The 22,339-nt window shown below is 38.5% G+C and overlaps 1 protein-coding gene across 1 annotated transcript; it reads left to right on the top strand.

Moving 5' to 3' along the window:
* Positions 1-2,174: 2,174 nt before the first annotated feature.
* Positions 2,175-15,486, top strand: LOC110458615. Its single transcript, XM_021510397.1, has 4 exons — positions 2,175-2,894; positions 12,279-12,360; positions 14,203-14,253; positions 15,389-15,486. The coding sequence occupies exons 1-4, from the start codon at positions 2,175-2,177 to the stop codon at positions 15,484-15,486; spliced, it is 951 nt and encodes a 316-aa protein (XP_021366072.1).
* The last annotated feature ends 6,853 nt before the right edge of the window (positions 15,487-22,339 follow it).

Below are 22,339 nucleotides of genomic sequence, written 5' to 3'. Positions count from 1 at the left end.
AATCTGCAGGACCTGCATTTATTAAACTGTTCTCATTCTCAAACTCAGATTCAATCCTTAAGGCCACTATTTTATTGGGGTTACAAATAAAAAAAAATCACATTTTGCCCATGATTTTGGAGGATTCTTGAGACGTTTGAAGCATATAGGATAGATTTTGATGTCTGGAATTGTCTAATTTATTAGAAAGTGGATTTGAGTACAAAATCCTTGCTTGAGCATGACGACGATTTCATGAATACAGCCCAGGTGTAATATTTAATTGTAGTCACTTATGTTAAGCATATTCCAACGTTTTTCTTTGTAAATTTTTACATGCATGTACATATATATCATAAGTATATTTTTTTACCAATTTTTTAATCTACAGAACGAAAAACGGCCTCGCCATGAGGGCTTGTTTCTGCTTTTAGCCACATTGACGGTCATCTTAAGGTATAGCACAGCGAGCTCTCCTCCCTTGAGACTGGAAAAGGGTAGGTACATGTTCTATACACGTGTTTACTTTATATATTAAATCGTCAGGAACAACGGCAGATAACTCATTGGTACAGACTTCTTCATGGCTATGCACCATTGTTGATGTTTTATGTATTTTACATGTTTCCTGTATTGTATTATGTATTATTTATTATGTATGCATTATGTATTATATTACGTATTATGTATAATATTATATATTACTTATGAGTACAGATAGGGCAAAACACTTTCCCTTTTACTTAGCCTGCATATCATCTCACCTATAGGTAGAAGTCAGACTCACATATGAATCACTAGGGGTTTGTTTGGTGAATTGCTATAGAACGTTACAAACCAAAATAAACAAGGTATGGGTGTGAGCTCACTTGAACTGTTAGACTAACTATCCAGTGAGGTATAATTCATTCATGAATTCCAAATTTAACGACGAAATGATCCTGAGGTCACACATACAGTGCCCTGGTATACCCTACCTTAGTTATGATTGTTCAAGCTGAAAACTTAAAGGTAAGTTTAATCATTTTAGGCGGTCCATTGCTATTTCGGATAAACTTTCTTGTGAGTGTTTTCTGATGACAGGCAATCACTAAAGGCAGAAAGTGTGGAGATAATTTTCATTGATAAAATCAAAATATTACTATCCTTAAATAATCACGTTTTAAATGAAATTGCTGTTTTACCATTGCATGCGAGAGTTGATAAGTATTACATATGCCTAGAAGGGAAATGATGTAGAGGAACAATTAAAACGCATACTGTACGAGTAAGACATCTAGAGAGGTACTTGTTGTTTCAGAATATGGTTCTATTATTGTTGTTTTCTTCCGTTTGAGGATTTACGATTTCCAGTTAGAATTCGACGTCTTGTTATGGCGACAAGTCAGGTTTCCTTTAAAATCCCGCAACACTCAAATTTGGTGACTTGTGAAAAAGTAGAATATTACACTTAAAGCCTGATACCAATGGCTAGTCTGTCGTGTAGAGCTTTTATCACATAACGAACCTCTTTTTGGATTGACACATATTTATAGACAAAATTTCTATTCAGCTGACTGGTGTCTCATTCTACTGAGAATAAGAAGAGTGTGGTGTGTTTGAAATGTACCGTATTTATAAAAAAAATGCAATAATATTACGAGTGTTATATTTTTCTAGCATTTGTCGTAGCCTGTTATGACACCGGAAGTTGGAATACAAATATCACCGTCAGGATATCCGGGATTACAGACGAAGAAACGCTCGTGCTACCTAACTTTTCGGAAGAATCTAGTAAATCCGTCACCGCAAACGATAACATTTCCTATGAATTCAAGTCATACGAAGGAAGTTTTGAAAGCAACAAAACATGTGCTTTTTACACGCAAAAAAGTAGGCTCGGTAGTTACATTGTCTCCGTTAAAAGCACGCTCTACAACAGTCAATCTGACAAAACCACACAGGTCACGTACGAGGGGGGTCGCGTGTTTGAAGGCTACACTGCCATACCGATATCGAACCTTGGACTAGATTACTACGCGGTGACGTTCTGTGAAGTGTTCGGGAATTGCCAGATCTTCATAGTTGCAACCGACGATATCCATAGCATAGATATAACACTACCAAATACACAAAAAATACGTCACGTAAGATACGGCGGTAACATTTATGGCAAAGGCAGCGTCATCACTACGTCACTCGTTTCAGAGGAGTCGATGCTAATAGAATGTGATTGTGATCTGACTGGTACACACATAGAATCAAGTGGAAAAGTGGCAGTTTTCAGTGGAAGTAGAGGTGGTATCGTTGGTGTCAAGGAACATGCCAATTTCCTTCTTGAACAACTTCCGCCGTTTACTAAATGGGGAATGGAGTACGCTTGCTCATGTAAACCGTATTGCAACAAGCACGGAGCCTTTATACGGGTGATGGCAAGGCAGAGCACGACCATTCACATCAGCGGGTACATGAAAGTGAAAACTACGTCCACCATTCCCTGGATTCACCGGCGAATTGAACAGGATGACTCTGTGTACATAACCGCAGACAACCCTGTTCTGGTGGTTATGTTTCTGTTGAGTGACGACACACATCCGTCATCTATGTTTTTGGTTCCACCTATAGAAGGTCAGGCGAATAGGATGTTTTTCCAGTATCCCACGGAAAACATGAACAAGATGGAAATGACTGCAATCTCATCCGATGTGATGGATTATTCAGTAAACAAAGCCCCCGCCACCGTGCAGCAACACCTTCATTTCCAAGGCTCACAACTGTTTGCAGGTCAGATTAAGATCCACGATCAAATTTCCCCCAAAGAGGTGATTATTGAGAAAAATGAAGGCAGATTTGGAGTTATTGGAGTTTCGACAGGATCTACAGCTGGCAAACCTTTACGAATAGGGTTCTCGCTGGGCTCCTACCATACTATAGATGTAAGTGTCACTGGACTTCTACCATACTGTAGATGTAAGTGTTACTGTACCCCTACCATACTGTAAATGTAAGTGTTACTGTACCCCTACCATACTGTAGATGTAAGTGTTACTAGGCTCCAACCATACTGTAGATGTAAGTGTTACTGTACTCCAACCATACTGTAGATGTCAGTGTTACTGTACTCCTACCATACTGTAGATGTAAGTGTCACTGTACTCCTACCATACTGTAGATGTAAGTGTTACTGTACCTCTACCATACTGTAGATGTAAGTGTTACTGTACTCCAACCATACTGTAGATGTCAGTGTTACTGTACCCCTACCATACTATAGATGTCAGTGTTACTGTACCCCTACCATACTATAGATGTAAGTGTTACTGTACTCCTACCACACTGTAGATGTCAGTGTTACTGTACCCCTACCATACTATAGATGTCAGTGTTACTGTACCCCTACCATACTATAGATGTCAGTGTTACTGTACCCCTACCATACTGTAGATGTAAGTGTCACTGTACTCCTACCATACTGTAGATGTAAGTGTTACTGTACCCCTACCATACTGTAGATGTAAGTGTCACTGGACTCCTACCATACTGTAGATGTAAGTGTTACTGTACCCCTACCATACTGTAGATGTAAGTGTCACTGGACTCCTACCATACTGTAGATGTAAGTGTTACTGTACCCCTACCATACTGTAGATGTAAGTGTCACTGGACTCCTACCATACTGTAGATGTAAGTGTTACTGTACCCCTACCATACTGTAGATGTAAGTGTCACTGGACTCCTACCATACTGTAGATGTAAGTGTTACTGTACCCCTACCATACTGTAGATGTAAGTGTCACTGGACTCCTACCATACTGTAGATGTAAGTGTTACTGTACCCCTACCATACTGTAGATGTAAGTGTCACTGGACTCCTACCATACTGTAGATGTCAGTGTTACTGTACCCCTACCATACTGTAGATGTAAGTGTCACTGGACTCCTACCATACTGTAGATGTAAGTGTTACTGTACCCCTACCATACTGTAGATGTAAGTGTCACTGGACTCCTACCATACTGTAGATGTAAGTGTTACTGTACCCCTACCATACTGTAGATGTAAGTGTCACTGGACTCCTACCATACTGTAGATGTAAGTGTTACTGTACCCCTACCATACTGTAGATGTAAGTGTCACTGGACTCCTACCATACTGTAGATGTAAGTGTTACTGTACCCCTACCATACTGTAGATGTAAGTGTCACTGGACTCCTACCATACTGTAGATGTAAGTGTTACTGTACCCCTACCATACTGTAGATGTAAGTGTCACTGGACTCCTACCATACTGTAGATGTAAGTGTTACTGTACCCCTACCATACTGTAGATGTAAGTGTTACTGTACTCCTACCATACTGTAGATGTAAGTGTCACTGGACTCCTACCATACTATAGATGTAAGTGTTACTAGGCTCCAACCATACTGTAGATGTAAGTATAACTGTACCCCAACCATACTGTAGATGTAAGTGTTACTGTACTCCTACCATACTGTAGATGTCAGTGTTACTGTACCCCTACCATACTGTAGATGTAAGTGTCACTGTACTCCTACCATACTGTAGATGTAAGTGTTACTGTACCCCTACCATACTGTAGATGTAAGTGTCACTGGACTCCTACCATACTGTAGATGTAAGTGTTACTGTACCCCTACCATACTGTAGATGTAAGTGTCACTGGACTCCTACCATACTGTAGATGTAAGTGTTACTGTACCCCTACCATACTGTAGATGTAAGTGTCACTGGACTCCTACCATACTGTAGATGTAAGTGTTACTGTACCCCTACCATACTGTAGATGTAAGTGTCACTGGACTCCTACCATACTGTAGATGTAAGTGTTACTGTACCCCTACCATACTGTAGATGTAAGTGTCACTGGACTCCTACCATACTGTAGATGTAAGTGTTACTGTACCCCTACCATACTGTAGATGTAAGTGTCACTGGACTCCTACCATACTGTAGATGTAAGTGTTACTGTACCCCTACCATACTGTAGATGTAAGTGTCACTGGACTCCTACCATACTGTAGATGTAAGTGTTACTGTACCCCTACCATACTGTAGATGTAAGTGTCACTGGACTCCTACCATACTGTAGATGTAAGTGTTACTGTACCCCTACCATACTGTAGATGTAAGTGTCACTGGACTCCTACCATACTGTAGATGTAAGTGTTACTGTACCCCTACCATACTGTAGATGTAAGTGTCACTGGACTCCTACCATACTGTAGATGTCAGTGTTACTGTACCCCTACCATACTGTAGATGTAAGTGTCACTGGACTCCTACCATACTGTAGATGTAAGTGTTACTGTACCCCTACCATACTGTAGATGTAAGTGTCACTGTACTCCTACCATACTGTAGATGTAAGTGTTACTGTACCCCTACCATACTGTAGATGTAAGTGTTACTGTACTCCTACCATACTGTAGATGTAAGTGTTACTGTACCCCTACCATACTGTAGATGTAAGTGTCACTGGACTCCTACCATACTGTAGATGTAAGTGTTACTGTACCCCTACCATACTGTAGATGTAAGTGTCACTGGACTCCTACCATACTGTAGATGTAAGTGTTACTGTACCCCTACCATACTGTAGATGTAAGTGTCACTGGACTCCTACCATACTGTAGATGTAAGTGTTACTGTACCCCTACCATACTGTAGATGTAAGTGTCACTGGACTCCTACCATACTGTAGATGTAAGTGTTACTGTACCCCTACCATACTGTAGATGTAAGTGTCACTGGACTCCTACCATACTGTAGATGTAAGTGTTACTGTACCCCTACCATACTGTAGATGTAAGTGTCACTGGACTCCTACCATACTGTAGATGTAAGTGTTACTGTACCCCTACCATACTGTAGATGTAAGTGTCACTGGACTCCTACCATACTGTAGATGTAAGTGTTACTGTACCCCTACCATACTGTAGATGTAAGTGTCACTGGACTCCTACCATACTGTAGATGTAAGTGTTACTGTACCCCTACCATACTGTAGATGTAAGTGTCACTGGACTCCTACCATACTGTAGATGTAAGTGTTACTGTACCCCTACCATACTGTAGATGTAAGTGTCACTGGACTCCTACCATACTGTAGATGTAAGTGTTACTGTACCCCTACCATACTGTAGATGTAAGTGTCACTGGACTCCTACCATACTGTAGATGTAAGTGTTACTGTACCCCTACCATACTGTAGATGTAAGTGTCACTGGACTCCTACCATACTGTAGATGTAAGTGTTACTGTACCCCTACCATACTGTAGATGTAAGTGTCACTGGACTCCTACCATACTGTAGATGTAAGTGTTACTGTACCCCTACCATACTGTAGATGTAAGTGTCACTGGACTCCTACCATACTGTAGATGTAAGTGTTACTGTACCCCTACCATACTGTAGATGTAAGTGTCACTGGACTCCTACCATACTGTAGATGTAAGTGTTACTGTACCCCTACCATACTGTAGATGTAAGTGTCACTGGACTCCTACCATACTGTAGATGTAAGTGTTACTGTACCCCTACCATACTGTAGATGTAAGTGTCACTGGACTCCTACCATACTGTAGATGTAAGTGTTACTGTACCCCTACCATACTGTAGATGTAAGTGTCACTGGACTCCTACCATACTGTAGATGTAAGTGTTACTGTACCCCTACCATACTGTAGATGTAAGTGTCACTGGACTCCTACCATACTGTAGATGTAAGTGTTACTGTACCCCTACCATACTGTAGATGTAAGTGTCACTGGACTCCTACCATACTGTAGATGTAAGTGTTACTGTACCCCTACCATACTGTAGATGTAAGTGTCACTGGACTCCTACCATACTGTAGATGTAAGTGTTACTGTACCCCTACCATACTGTAGATGTAAGTGTCACTGGACTCCTACCATACTGTAGATGTAAGTGTTACTGTACCCCTACCATACTGTAGATGTAAGTGTCACTGGACTCCTACCATACTGTAGATGTAAGTGTTACTAGGCTCCAACCATACTGTAGATGTCAGTGTTACTGGACTCCTACCATACTGTAGATGTAAGTGTTACTAGGCTCCAACCATACTGTAGATGTAAGTATAACTGTACCCCAACCATACTGTAGATGCAAGTGTTACTGTACTCCTACCATACTGTAGATGTCAGTGTTACTGTACTCCTACCATACTATAGATGTAAGTGTTACTGTACCCCTACCATACTATAGATGTAAGTGTCACTGGACTCCTACCATACTGTAGATGTAAGTGTTCCTCTACCTCTACCATACTGTAGATGTAAGTGTTACTGTACCTCTACCATACTGTAGATGTAAGTGCTACTGTACCTCTACCATACTGTAGATGTCAGTGTTACTGTACCTCTACCATAATATAGATGTAAGTGTCACTGTACCCCTACCATACTATAGATGTAAGTGTTACTGTACCCCAACCATACTATAGATGTAAGTGTTACTGTACTCCTACCACACTATAGATGTAAGTGTTACTAGGCTCCTACCACACTATAGATGTAAGTGTTACTGTACTCCTACCATACTGTAGATGTAAGTGTAACTGTACTCCGACCATACTGTAGATGTAAGTGTTACTGTATTCCTACCATACTATAGATGTAAGTGTTACTAGGCTCCAACCACACTATAGATGTCAGTGTTACTGTACTCCTACCATAATGTAGATGTAAGTGTAACTGTACCCCTACCATACTATAGATGTAAGTGTTACTGTACTCCTACAAGTGTTACTAGGCTCCAACCATACTGTAGATGTAAGTGTAACTGTACCCCTACCATACTATAGATGTAAGTGTCACTGGACTCCTACCATACTATAGATGTAAGTGTTACTGTACTCCTACCGTACTATAGATGTAAGTGTTACTGTACCCCTACCATACTATAGATGTAAGTGTTACTGTACCCCTACCATACTGTATATGTAAGTGTTATTGTACTCCTACCATACTGTAGATGTAAGTGTTACTGTACTCCTACAACACTATAGATGTAAGTGTTGCTGTACTCCTACCATACTATAGTATGGTAGGAGTACAGGAACACTTACATCTTCAGTATGGTAGGAGTACAGTACCCCTACCACACTATAGATGTAAGTGTTACTGTACCCCTACCATACTGAAGATGTAAGTGTTACTGTACTCCTACCACACTATAGATGTAAGTGTTACTGTACTCCAACCATACTATAGATGTAAGTGTTACTGTACTCCTACCATACTGTAGATGTAAGTGTCACTGTACTCCTACCATACTGTAGATGTAAGTGTCACTGTACTCCTACCATACTGTAGATGTAAGTGTTACTGTACTCCTACCATACTATAGATGTAAGTGTTACTGTACCCCTACCATACTGTAGATGTAAGTGTAACTGTACCCCAACCACACTGTAAATGTAAGTGTTACTGGACTCCTACCATACTGTAGATGTAAGTGTTACTAGGCTCCAACCATACTGTAGATGTAAGTGTTACTGTACCCCTACCACACTGTAGATGTAAGTGTTACTGGACTCCTACCATACTGTAGATGTCAGTGTTACTAGGCTCCAACCATACTGTAGATGTAAGTGTAACTGTACCCCTACCATACTGTAGATGTAAGTTTAACTGTACCCCTACCATACTGTAGATGTAAGTGTTACCGTACCTCTACCATACTGTAGATGTAAGTGTAACTGTACCCCAACCACACTGTAAATGTAAGTGTTACTGTACTCCTACCATACTATAGATGTAAGTGTTACTGTACCCCTACCATACTATAGATGTCAGTGTTACTAGGCTCCTACCACACTATAGATGTCAGTGTTACTAGGCTCCTACCATACTGTAGATGTAAGTGTTACTGTACCCCTACCACACTGTAGATGTCAGTGTTACTAGGCTCCAACCATACTGTAGATGTAAGTGTTACTGTACCTCTACCATACTGTAGATGTAAGTGTTACTGTACTCCTACCATACTGTAGATGTCAGTGTTACTGTACTCCTACCATACTATAGATGTAAGTGTCACTAGACTCCTACCATACTGTAGATGTAAGTGTAACTGTACCCCTACCATACTATAGATGTAAGTGTTACTCTACTCCTACCATACTGTAGATGTCAGTGTTACTAGGCTCCTACCACACTATAGATGAACCATACTGTAGATGCAAGTGTTACTGTACTCCTACCACAATATAGATGTAAGTGTTACTCTACTCCTACCATACTGTAGTTGTCAGTGTTACTAGGCTCCAAACACACTATAGATGTAAGTGTCTCTGGACTCCTACCATACTGTAGATGTCAGTGTTACTGTACCTCTACCATACTGTAGATGTAAGTGTAACTGTCCCCCTACCAAACTGAACATTTAAGTGTAACTGTACCCCTCCCATACTGTAGATGTAAGTGTTACTGGACTCCTACCATACTGTAGATGTAAGTGTTACTACACTCCAACCATACTGTAGATGTAAGTGTTACTGTACCCCTACCATACTGTAGATGTAAGTGTAACTGTACCCCTACCAAACTGAACATGTAAGTGTAACTGTACCCCTACCATACTGTAGATGTAAGTGTAACTGTCCCCCTGCCATACTGTAGATGTAAGTGTCACTGGACTCCTACCATACTCTAGATGTAAGTGTTACTGTACCCCTACCATCCTGTAGATGTCAGTGTTACTAGGCTCCAAACACACTATAGATGTAAGTGTTACTGTCCCCCTACCATACTGTAGATGTAAGTGTTACTGTACCTCTACCATACTGTAGATTTAAGTGTTACTAGGCTCCAACCATACTGTAGATGTAAGGGTTACTAGGCTCCAACCATACTGTAGATGTAAGTGTTACTGTACCCCTACCACACTATAGATGTAAGTGTCACTGGACCCCTACCATACTATAGATGTAAGTGTTACTGGACCCCTACCATACTGTAGATGTAAGTGTAACTGTCCCCCTGCCATACTGTAGATGTAAGTGTCACTGGACTCCTACCATACTGAAGATGTAAGTGTTACTGTACCTCTACCATACTGTATATGTAAGTGTTACTAGTCTCCAACCATACTGTAGATGTCAGTGTTACTAGGCTCCGACCACACTATAGATGTAAGTGTCACTGGACTCCAACCATACTATAGATGTAAGTGTTACTGTACTCCTACCATACTGTAGATGTAAGTGTAACTGTACTCCTACCATACTGTAGATGTAAGTGTTACCAGGCTCCAACCATACTGTAGATGTAAGTGTAACTGTACCCCAACCACACTGTAAATGTAAGTGTTACTGTACCCCTACCATACTGTAGATGTAAGTGTTACTGTACTCCTACCATACTGTAGATGTAAGTGTTACTGTACCCCTCCCATACTGTAGATGTAAGTGTAACTGTACCCCTACCATACTATAGACGTAAGTGTTACTCTACTCCTACCATACTGTAGATGTCAGTGTTACTGTAGCTCCAACCATACTGTAGATGTAAGTGTAACTGTACCCCTACCATACTGTAACTGTACCCCTACCAAACTGAACATGTAAGTGTAACTGTACCCCTACCATACTGTAACTGTACCCCTACCAAACTGAACATGTAAGTGTAACTGTACCCCTACCATACTGTAGATGTAAGTGTTACTAGGCTCCAACCATACTGTAGATGTCAGTGTTATTGTACCTCTACCATACTATAGATGTAAGTGTTACTGTACCTCTACCATACTGTGGATGTAAGTGTTACTAGGCTCCAACCATACTGTAGATGTAAGTGTTACTAGGCTCCAACCATACTGTAGATGTAAGTGTTACTGTACTCCTACCATACTGTAGATGTAAGTGTTACTGTACCCCTACCATACTGTAGATGTAAGTGTCACTGGACTCCTACCATACTGTAGATGTAAGTGTAACTGTACCCCTACCATACTGTAGATGTAAGTGTCACTGGACTCCTACCATACTGTAGATGTAAGTGTAACTGTACCCCTACCATACTGTAGATGTAAGTGTAACTGTACCCCTGCCATACTGTAGATGTAAGTGTCACTGGACTCCTACCATACTGTAGATGTAAGTGTAACTGTACCCCTACCATACTGAAGATGTAAGTGTAACTGTACCCCTGCCATACTGTAGATGTAAGTGTCACTGGACTCCTACCATACTGTAGATGTAAGTGTAACTGTACCCCTACCATACTGAAGATGTAAGTGTAACTGTACCCCTACCATACTGTAGATGTAAGTGTCACTGGACTCCTACCATACTGTAGATGTAAGTGTAACTGTACCCCTACCATACTGTAGATGTATGTACATGTGGATGTGTATATATATATGTGGATAATACGGTAGAAAAGACAATTTTAAAGGAATCAGAACTGTAGTTTGAAGTTGGCTTTTAAATATATTTCGAATTGTTAAGTCGGAATATCGAGTACGTAATTGAAGATTTTAAATTAATCAAAGTCTCTTTAAATTTCATCAAGGGTTAATGAAAAAAAAAATAGTTAAGATAATTTGTATTTATTAGATATCGAATACAAATATACAATATACAAAAACTAGATTAAAGCCCGCTTGAAAAGTTATATAAAAATTAAAAAAGAAAAATATCTAGAAGGCTTATGATTGAGTAATCTGTAAATGTGACTGAATGTAACACACCTTAAATAATACAATAAGCTGTACCTTTACCGATAATCATATGTCATTCCGAGTTTAATCATAGCAAAGCTGAAGAAGACAGGCGAGACGATCTGAGTAATGATGGTGACACAATGAGTGGATACTGAGCTATACAATAACTGTTCAATGGCCCTAGTAACCGAGTCGTTACTACATGTATTCTTCATACATTTGGTACTAAATCTCTACGGAGCGGAAAAGGGGGCGTAACTCTATCTATTTATCACACACCTAAGCAAAGTTATTGGTGTATCACCTGGCCTAAGTCAACGCATCTGACTATGAAAAGTTAACCATCTGCTATGCATGCCAGGTTCAAGATGAACGTATACCAATTTGTTTTCTGACTCAATAATGAACCATGACGCATGTTTCTAAAAAAAAACGAGAAAAAGAGTTGACAACAAACACTAGATGTTTGTGAGACATAAGTGCGCGGTCGTTTGTGTTCCTTGAAAATATAAAATCGTAAAATGAGGATGATGCTATATTGTAATGAGTTATACTTAAATATAGCAATGAAATTTTACCTCTGATAAGGACTAGCTGTGTATTTTAGAGCCAGAAAGACCACCCGGCCTACCCTGGGGATGGCGGGGACAATGACGACGATGGTTTAATAGATGAGGATGATTGTTCAGGTGAGCTCAACTATTGGTGTTTATTCTCCGTTTAAACAAATGCAAAATGGTTTTCTTTTTGTTTGATCATTTTGTCCCCAAAAAATTTAAAATAAATCAAGGAAATAGAGTATCTCAATGATTTCCCACTCCATAAATAATTATTTAAAACGAATTTCGAGATGACTGACGGCATCGAGATGGTATATCTGAATGCTGAAGCAAAAATATACGTGTATCTGTTGGTGATGATCACGGTAATGCATTTATTTATTAGTAATGAAGACCTGCCTAAACGATGACATACTACATCACTTTGTCAGTATACGAGGGCCATCAAACAAATTTTGTCACAAGTTTCAGGAACCACATGTATGATAAATATAGTTTCTACTTTTCAATTACAATTCTTCAATGTATCCCCCCTTAGCAGATACGCACTTTCGCAATCGCGCTATCTATGACGAAAACGCTGTGCGGTAGTCTCCCCTTGGTTTACCTGGACACCTTTTTTGACGGGTTCTCAGAACATTTTTTTCTGTAAAACTTTGTCGGGATAGTTTTTCCTGTCTTGCGCACTATCGGGACCACAGACCCTCCAGAATTTAGAAAAACGACAAACAAAACTTTCTTCGCGCTCTTTATAAGCCTTACAATTGCAGGCCTTGACTGATTTCTCGCCGACCATTACTTCTAATTAATGCGCATCTGAAGTTCGAAGTAGTAGACCCAGGTCTCATCCTCTGCAAGTAGCTAAAATAGCTTTCTTGAATCACAATTACCGTATTTTTTAGCACATTTCAATCGTTTGGCCTTTTGATCAGATGTAAGCAAATGGGGGATCCATCTGACACGAATCTTCTTTAATTTCAAATACGTTATCAGAATGTTATGTGTAATGTAATATAGCCCAACCATATGAGCTATCTCAGAAACAGTATAACGACCATCATACTTGATTATTGCTTTCACAGTAGCAATGTTCATTGTTGATGCTTCTCCTTTTTGATGTCAACTTTAACATTCTTGAATGCCTTTCACGTTTAAATTTCATACATTGTTAATTATGTAATACATAAATTGATATCATTGGCTAAATTTATTACCGATATAACGTATACACTTTAATAAGATAATTAATTTACAATACTGATGTCCATCCTGTTCAACCATGTATATTGTCACCCATTTGTATATATGTATTCTCTACACTGTATTGTTTATAAAATAAAACAATTGTCATTGATATTATGCAGCACAACCATGCATGTACGTGTTTCTGTTAAGGCGGTTTCTGTAAAGCACAACGTGCTTTGATATAAGAGCGTATTTCAGATGTAGTCTCAACCTTCATTTTAGCATTGAAATGTTGCCACTAGTCATAATTAAATACTATTCTACAAGAAATACCTGTTTCAATTCGTGACGGATGATGTCGATATTTCGCACTAGCATTGTTCTTTAAATGCTTTTGCAGGCTGTCAAAGCGCTTGCCATTTTCATTGCTTGGTTTTACGGTCGCTGCATGCATGGTGACAGAATTTATTGATGGCCCTGGTATATACTGTTCAGTATTATACTCCCTAATAATTTTCGGCCCGTCCTTACACAATGTGATGTCATTTACAATACAGTTACAGCCTTTTGATATGAAAAAAAAGTTTTTGATTACCAATCATCCGAAACTAGATATTTAACAAAAGTAGTACACGTCATTACTCGTGGTGTTGTATTTTTATTCAATATAACCCAATAAGTGTATCGTCTGGTTTTCGCTGTAATTAAACTATCTGTCAATTTACGTGGCAAGATCTTGCTGAGAAACGAATAACATTTTTTTTACTATTTTTCATATTCATGCAGCCGACAATAATTGGAACTCACTTCTTCGAGACTGTAGCCTCAACTTTGGATGTAAGTATGCATTTTATATTATTTATTACATGTACATGCAGACCCAGATGTTACGATTCCGGTGTGTTAATTATAAATTTTGATACTGTAGTGAGCATTTAGTCCGGCCATGCCATACAAGGTCCTTATTTTATATTAGTATACCTCTACTTATTTTACGCTATATGAAAGTAATATCATACAATTGGCTATTTCCCTGAAATCCCCACATTAGGGAATCATCTCACAAAAAGGGTGTGTTAGTTGGGAGAAATAAGACCTAGTGAATTCGGGATATAGCAATACAGTACTCTATATAACCCTTCCGTATTAACATCTCATCCGTTCGTTATTCAGTAGAACCACAATACTCACACATATCCACCCTACACTACTCTACCACAGTGTATCTTCGCCTCGGGAAATAGCCCTGATCGCGGGGAACCTGAAACTTGCTTTATCCTTCATAACCACACTAAACTGTATACTGTGATAGTACAAGATGTTGTATTGCAGAGACTCTAATAGTCATAACACCTTTCCATTTATCAAATTGGCAAGAATGCAATCCGAATATATTTATCTTCAAGTTAAGCAACGAGAATTGATGTCATTTTTTCATCCGCGAATTCTTTGTTGTTGTGTTCAAGTTTTCGAGAAGAAAATTACACATGGAAATGAAGCAACATTTTTTTTAAAATATAAGATGCATTTAAAGAACAGTTGTAGGTATGGAGTAAAAGTGTAGAGCGTCCGTTTTGAGTTTGAAGGGTCAAGGGTTCGAACCCCGGTCTTGATGACGCATTTATCTTTCTTACGTTTCACTTGTTAACTATATCTATACGTCCAATACACTTGTGCAAACTAAGATATCAGCTGATAACGGGTGGTACTTCCTGTATGTAAAGGTCCGGGTTATTGATCAAATGAAATAAAATGCTAATTGTAGAGGAGTACGTAGTATATCTCACAGAGCTAGGGTTATCTGTGTGGCATTACGTAGCCCGTTATTACCGTATTGGTGTAACTCTTTTCCAAGGAAATTTTATGAATTTCTTAGGTTACCTTTTAGTATAAATTAACTGTTGTAACAAATGTCGAGTTACTAAACACCATAGGTATGTATTGTTTTATTTTTATTTTAACATTACGCTAGTGGTTGACGGAGGGTTAGGCAGGTCAGGTTCTGGATCTCGAAAAGGTGGATGGGGTGTTGGGCTCAATCTGGGTCAGATGCGGGGAATGAAGAGGTGAAGAGGGAGGGATTCACGGGGTTCGGGAGTGGAGACATAGAGGTAGGAAGGGGGCATCATCGTTACAGGATTTAAGGGTGAGATGTATCAGATAAATACGGTGATATCCGAACCAATTAGCCCCTGCTAAACCCATAGTATTAGTTAAGTAGTAACGTGTTGACAGGCATGAGAACGAAAATGGCCAAGTTCGATATTCGAACCTGGAACCTCTTTACTCTACATGTATTACAACCGTACTGTTTCTGGTCATCGATGACAACAAGATATAAGTTAACGGTACTAAACGTGTCCGCATCATTTGTGTTAATTTGAACATTTTATGATAAACATATTCTTTTCACCTATACATTTACCATTAAATCATTAGGCAAAATAAGCGATGTAACAAAATAGGAAATCCAATGTAACTAAGGACGACCTTTGACAGAATATAACGTAATGACAAGTCGAGGATTTCGAAAGTCATTACGAATTACATCATGATATTTGAACGATACAAATGCCATATGCCATGAAAAATAATTGAAAAGTTTGACAAAAAGTGTAATCATATAGAATAATGCATAATATCATACATTTCATTGAAAAATTATTGTCATCGTTGAGAGTTTTGATAATAAATCATAAAGCTTTGCTCTCGTTCATGTGATGAAATTGTATCGGCAAAGACAACGATAAAGAAATAATATAAGACTTTCATGCCCAGGAGTGTAGGATAGGGAAACTCCCGGGGTGGAATTTTTCCTATCCTACACCCTTGGGTATGAAAGATTATTTTTCTCACATCCCATTATTTTAGTCGCATTTCCACCGACAGTAGTCTGTTTGTAAACAAAAACACATGTGGGGTATAAATATCGTCATTCACTTTTAATGACGTCACAATTACCGATGACACATTTGAATGACATCACAATTGAACACGTTTTAAACGGTACGAGGCTATATCACCCTAGGGGATGACAAGCTGATCTTTCCCGGCTAAAAAAGGGAGACACACATGTGTAGGGTGGGGGAAATCCTTGTCTCATAATAGGGTTGAGAATGAGGATTCCCCTATTCATAATAATGGTATGACGTCACGTCAACAATCTATCAACAAAAATTAATTAGTCTGTAACATTAGCATTACATTATGTTTATCATAACCAATGGGAGAACATGGTAAAGGAAAAAAAATCAATCAATCCCTTGGGGTGAGATAGGGGAATCTCAACCCGAGGGGGAAGTTTCTTTAGTTGCAAAACACGAGGCAACTTGGCAAAGCTACGTGTTTTGCAACTTAAGATCTTCCCCCTTGGGTTGAGATTCCCCTTTCTCCTACCCTGGACAAGTGTATCCACACTTACCGGTGTGAGATGTCCTTGTCTCACCCTAGGATTGAGACGGAGGATTCCTCTATTCATAACAATGGTATGACGACATTTCAACGAGATACAATGACGTTATGTCAAGAATCCATCAACGTCACTTCATCACAGAATTTAGCATATGGGGTGAGAAATTTTATTATTCTCTTTACTTGGACAGGTGTATCCACACTTTTGTCCGGTGTGAAATTAATGAAATCTCTCAAACCTTGGGGGTGAGATAGGGGAATCTCAATCTGAGGGGGGAATTCTTAAGTTGCCAAACACGAGGCTTTGCTGAGTGTGGTATGGAATTTAAACCATTTACGATATATATTCCATAAACGTTAAAAAGATGAATACTTTTTTTTTCTACGCAAATTTTGTTTGCGAATATGGGGAATGCTAGGTCTCGCTGATAGATTCGTTTTCATTTAAAAAGTTTTGAGGAAAAAATGATAATTTCAAAATGGCACTTATAGTTTTATGGTTTCTGAGCCTAATCTTGTAGTTGGACTAAAAGAAAAATACTCTAAAGCCTCGGGTTTTACCAAATTTCAAAACCCCTCGGGTGGGATTTTCCTATCCTTTTCCCCTGGGCATAAACTCGTCTTACAATGTACACTAAGTTTCACGTGGGTGACGTTACAATGAGGCAAGAATGGCGTGACGTAATCTCGTGAAAATTCCGAAACTCCGTTTCATCATCATCATCCTCATCATCATCATCGTCGTCATATGCTTATTTCCTAAAAACTGCGATACATTTACATCGAAATCAAATAATAAGGAAGGGTAATAAAGTACATTTAGAACTGATATGTTCTATGTGCATACAAGTTTAACGCACTTACTCCATCGTATGTATCAATTGGCATATACGAATGTATTATACCGTACAATTATATTTGTATTTCGTTATGGTTAACATATCATGTATGTAAATACATTCAAGAATTTAAAGTTGTACTTCTTCTTATCATGCGATCATCCTTATTAATTGTTCGTATTTATTCTTAAAGTAACCCAAGAAAGAATATGCAATTCTTATACGGGTATTGTGTCCACTGTATATCGTCAGTTTAGGCATATGTTTATTTTGCTTAATTATTGCTATAAACTAAGACATCAACGGAACTTGAAATTTCTTTCAGTTTATGAGACGATTATTTTTTAGTCATGATGAAGATCAAAACGTTGCATATGCCATGTCAGACCTGAAATTAAACTTATATCTGTTTCAAAGTTATCCCACTGTAATAACTAGTAATAGCCGATACAGTGATCTTAGAAATAAACTCAGCAATTGCCTGTATTTGTTCTACAGTGAATACAAAAAGATTAAGGTAACTTGTTTTTAATGTTTTACATTTATATTGTACATTAATGGACTATTGTGTTTATATTTATGTTGTACATTAATGGACTATTGTGTTTATGTTTATGTTGTACATTAATGGACTATCGTGATTATATTTCAATTTAAAATATCATTACAGCCGACAGGGATGAGAAGGGGTACCGTTTCTTCGTGATTTTTCCTTATTTTGAAACTCCGACCCGATTCACTGTTGATGTGATGTCTAATGTTGAAGAAACGTATGAAATTAAGGATCAGCACCACGGGGTGTGCCCTAACCAATGTGATGTTCAACAAGAACAGACAGTAGCAGGCTCAACCCTTTTCTTGTATGACGGTAACTGTTTATGTATGGGTGTGAACTTAACCGGCGTTGTCAGACTTGGGACAGTGTTGTCATTTCTAACCGAGGAATACACCGTCAGTGTTTCTATCCATGGTGCAACAACTATGGCAACGTATATGGCGCTCCCGGTTGATGTTCTCGGCCTGGAGTATTACGCTGTAACTTACTGTAGTCACGAGGGATACTGTGCCTGTGCGGTGTCAACAACCTACCATTCTACAAATGTGTTCGTCAAGCTACCATCACAAGCTGGCGCCACTGTTGGCGAACACCAGTATACAGCAGGCAGCGTCATAAGACAAATGCTCGAAATATATCAAACGCTAATGTTCACATCAGTAGATGACTTGACGGGAACGTACATAGAGGCCAATGCTCCTGTAGCTGTTGTGTGTGGTGGAAACAGCAGGTACGCAACTTACCTAGAACAAATGCCTCCCGTACTGGCGTTAGGATTAAGTTACGTTATTCCCGTGTACTCCGATATTCTGATACGTGTTGTAGCAACAGACGGAATCACTGTAGTTACTGGATACGGCACAGTGAACCAAACAGTACTTCTCGCATCAGCGGGAAGTCGTGTCAATTTAGATACAGCTCTGGATATCAGTTTGGTCTTGGCATCCAAACCAGTCCTGGTTGTTATCGTAAAACTTAATCGAAATGCCGATGGTTGTATGTCTGTCATGATTTCTAATAGTCATCTGACAAAAAGTCATTATGCTAAATTCCCAGAAGGAGTAGAGACTGGGGATATTTATCTACAATTGCAGGATAGTAGAACCTCAATCTCAGTACAGGACTACGACACTCAAAGGCGTACATGGGACTCATTCCAGGCAAGTTCTGGTGTAAATCAGATGTACGGCCACTCCTTTAAAATGTCGGATCCCCAGTTTCCATTTCTCGCAATCATGTTCGGCAAGGGAGAAGACAAGAACTCGCTTTTCTGCACTCCACTTGGTAGAATGGTGTCTAAAATTGAGGAGGTAATATATCAATATGCAAACGTAATATAGTGCAATACACAGAGCAATATTAGAGTCTTATGATCAATGTGCTAGATAAAACAAAAACACAATGCGAATACCATCAGTTTTTAAATATTGTTCACAGTAAAAGATTTATTAAAGCTACCATGCCGAAATCTGTCAGAAAAAACTGTAGTTAAAATAGTAGTCAGAAAGTTAAATAGATACTCTAAGTTTATTGGTTTGAAAAGATTTAAATTTCAATGACGTAAATATATGTCATGGATAAACGTGTGAAGCCTTTTCCCGACTGCTTCCTGAACAAAAAGCAGGGCTGAGGCCATGTTTTCGTCATTTTCATGCATACGCGAATTCACGAGATGTCATAGGGCAGAATACAACAAATAGCTGTTGATCGGCTTTCAACTTTTACCTTTTTTCATTCCGATTTAGCATGGAAGTCGCCATTACCTCGAACGTGTCTGCTCATGCTTGACATTCGGTAAAAACGTCCGATTCTTTACAAAACGCTAAAAAAAATAAAATCAAGCTTCTCATTTGATATCTTTGACAGGTTACACTTCCTGAGTGAAGTGTTAAATGAAAGATAATAACTTTTGCTATGCAGAAAAAATGAATAAAATGCCAGGTTTATCCTCCTGTTGATAAGAAAAAGAGGTAATGCCAACATAAAGTTGCCGAAGGTTTTTTTTTCTGAAGCAAATGTTCTTGTTTATATTAACGGCTGTATAACAATGGTTCTAAACAGGTAAATTGTCACGCTGTATACCTGTTTACTGGTTTCATGATATTTACTGGGTCATGGTGACAAATGTGCGCGATCACTTCTTTGAATCTGTAGTACTCACACACTTACAAAGTATGTATTGCAGAGAACGTCAACTGATATAACGACAAGTCTATAGAGTAAACGTTAAACAATCGGAACTTTAAGTTCATACACTGTATGTATTTGCATATGTAATAAGAAATGATTGAATCATCAAATGTACAGCTGTATATTAATTTCGAATTTGTAAAACAAAATACCACATTCAGCAGGATATTTAGCGAGCGAGTTCGAGATGATACTGTCTGTTCTGTTTCCTAGGTATGTTCGCCATCGGCTATACTGTCGTTCTGTTTCCTAGGTATGCTCTCCATCGGATCAGACTGTCGGAGACGGTATAGATAACGACTGTGACGGACTTGTTGATGAAGATATTTCTATCATGGAATTATATAGAGATGGTAACGTACTGATAGTATCGTCCATATGTATTAAATCATTAGGAGCGATATCTTGAAATATCTTACAAACCATATAGTGAACGTATTTAAAATACTACCTTTTTTGAATGCATGATTTTTGTGACCATTTAGAAATATTCAATGTTTTTAAGCTCCCCTTGCTAGAACCCGTCCGTCCTTCCGTCGGCCGTCGTCCGTCCATCCACTTTTGTTAACGACTTCTTCTGAAGAATTTGAGGTCCTAGTGTCACGAAATTTGACCAGTAGGTAGATGGGATGGAATGCTATGAAGTTTCCTCATTAAAATGACTGACCTACTTTCAAGGTCACAGAGCTCAAATATGTTAAAAACTTTAAGCAGCAGTATCTGAAGAACAATTTGATCTAGAGTCATGATACTTTGGTATGTTACGAAGACCATCCGTGTGAATCGTTTTCTCTGTTACAGTAGTGAGGTCAAATGTCAACTTTAAGTGCTAGCTGGAGTCAAAGGTCAACGTGGGTTAAAATAAAATTAACATTTCAAAATTAAAACAACAATATTTAAAGGATTATAAGGAATTGAGTCATGATACTTGGATATATTATGTACACCAGCAGTTCAAATATATTTTTTTATTACAGTAATGAGGTCAAAGGTCAACCTTAAGTGTTAGTCAGGGGTCAAACGTCAACATGGGTTAAAAGCTTTAACAAATTTCTTCTCAAGTTTAATAAGGCCCAGGGTTAAAATATTTGGCCATTAGGTACCTGGGATGGAGTGCTATAAAGATTCCTATTTAAAGTGACCTTGACTTAGTTTCAAGGTGAAAGAGGTCAAAAATGTCATAAACTTTAAATAACAGCATCATAAAAACCATTTGGACAAGTCAAAATACTTTGGTATGTTATAAAGACCAGCTGTGTGAATCGCTTTCTGAATTTCAATAATGAGGTCAAAGGTCTACTTTAAGAGCTAGTTGGGGTCAAAGGTCAACGTGTATTAAAAGCTTTTAAATTGAGATTTCAAATTTCAAAAAGCAAGATCTTAAGAACTGTTTAGAGATGTTAAAATGTCTTGTGTTCTAGGTTTCAAATTTGGTTTGAAATAACCTATATGTCAGTTTCATGTAACAAAAAAACAGGTGAGCGGTACAGGCCCTCTGGACCTCTTTTTGTACTTTACTTTTAAAAGAAATTTCACCTCTTCATGAAGTTTTCTCGCTTATTGGTCTAGTTGTGGAACCCATGCAAACGTTTACTTTTTTTTAAATATTGACCTATTAAATGTATGTTTCACATCTTTACATTGATTAATTTGAAAACATACACGTTAAGACAAATTTGTGAAACACGTAATTAAAACAAATGTTGTTTTATCAATGACGTAAGGCTTATCTGATGATGCTGTTAAAATGTTCACGTTTGCTTTTCCTCACTGGCATATCCTAACAAGCCTTTACCTATACCTTTTCTGAAACTTCGTTGCTATGAGTATTTGATTTTTTTTTCAGTTCTGTAAAGTATTTGTAGCGAGCCTTTAGTGTTGCAAAGGATAACATTGTCTTATGTTGAAATCGATGGACGCTTTTATC

This window comes from Mizuhopecten yessoensis, unplaced genomic scaffold (assembly GCF_002113885.1).
Source record: "Mizuhopecten yessoensis strain PY_sf001 unplaced genomic scaffold, ASM211388v2 scaffold9653, whole genome shotgun sequence".
NCBI classification, from domain to species: domain Eukaryota; kingdom Metazoa; phylum Mollusca; class Bivalvia; order Pectinida; family Pectinidae; genus Mizuhopecten; species Mizuhopecten yessoensis.
The sequence above is the reverse complement of the archived record's forward strand: the minus strand, read 5'-3'. Positions and strand labels throughout refer to the sequence as shown.

Bases quoted from the DNA above. Each gene is read 5' to 3' on its own strand.
- LOC110458615 (XM_021510397.1), top strand. From the start codon at position 2,175: ATGCTAATAGAATGTGATTGTGATCTGACTGGTACACACATAGAATCA. The intron at 2,895-12,278 runs GTAAGTGTCACT...TGTGTATTTTAG, and splicing joins GCTCCTACCATACTATAGAT to AGCCAGAAAGACCACCCGGC. The intron at 14,254-15,388 runs GTAAGTATGCAT...ACATTACGCTAG, and splicing joins CTGTAGCCTCAACTTTGGAT to TGGTTGACGGAGGGTTAGGC.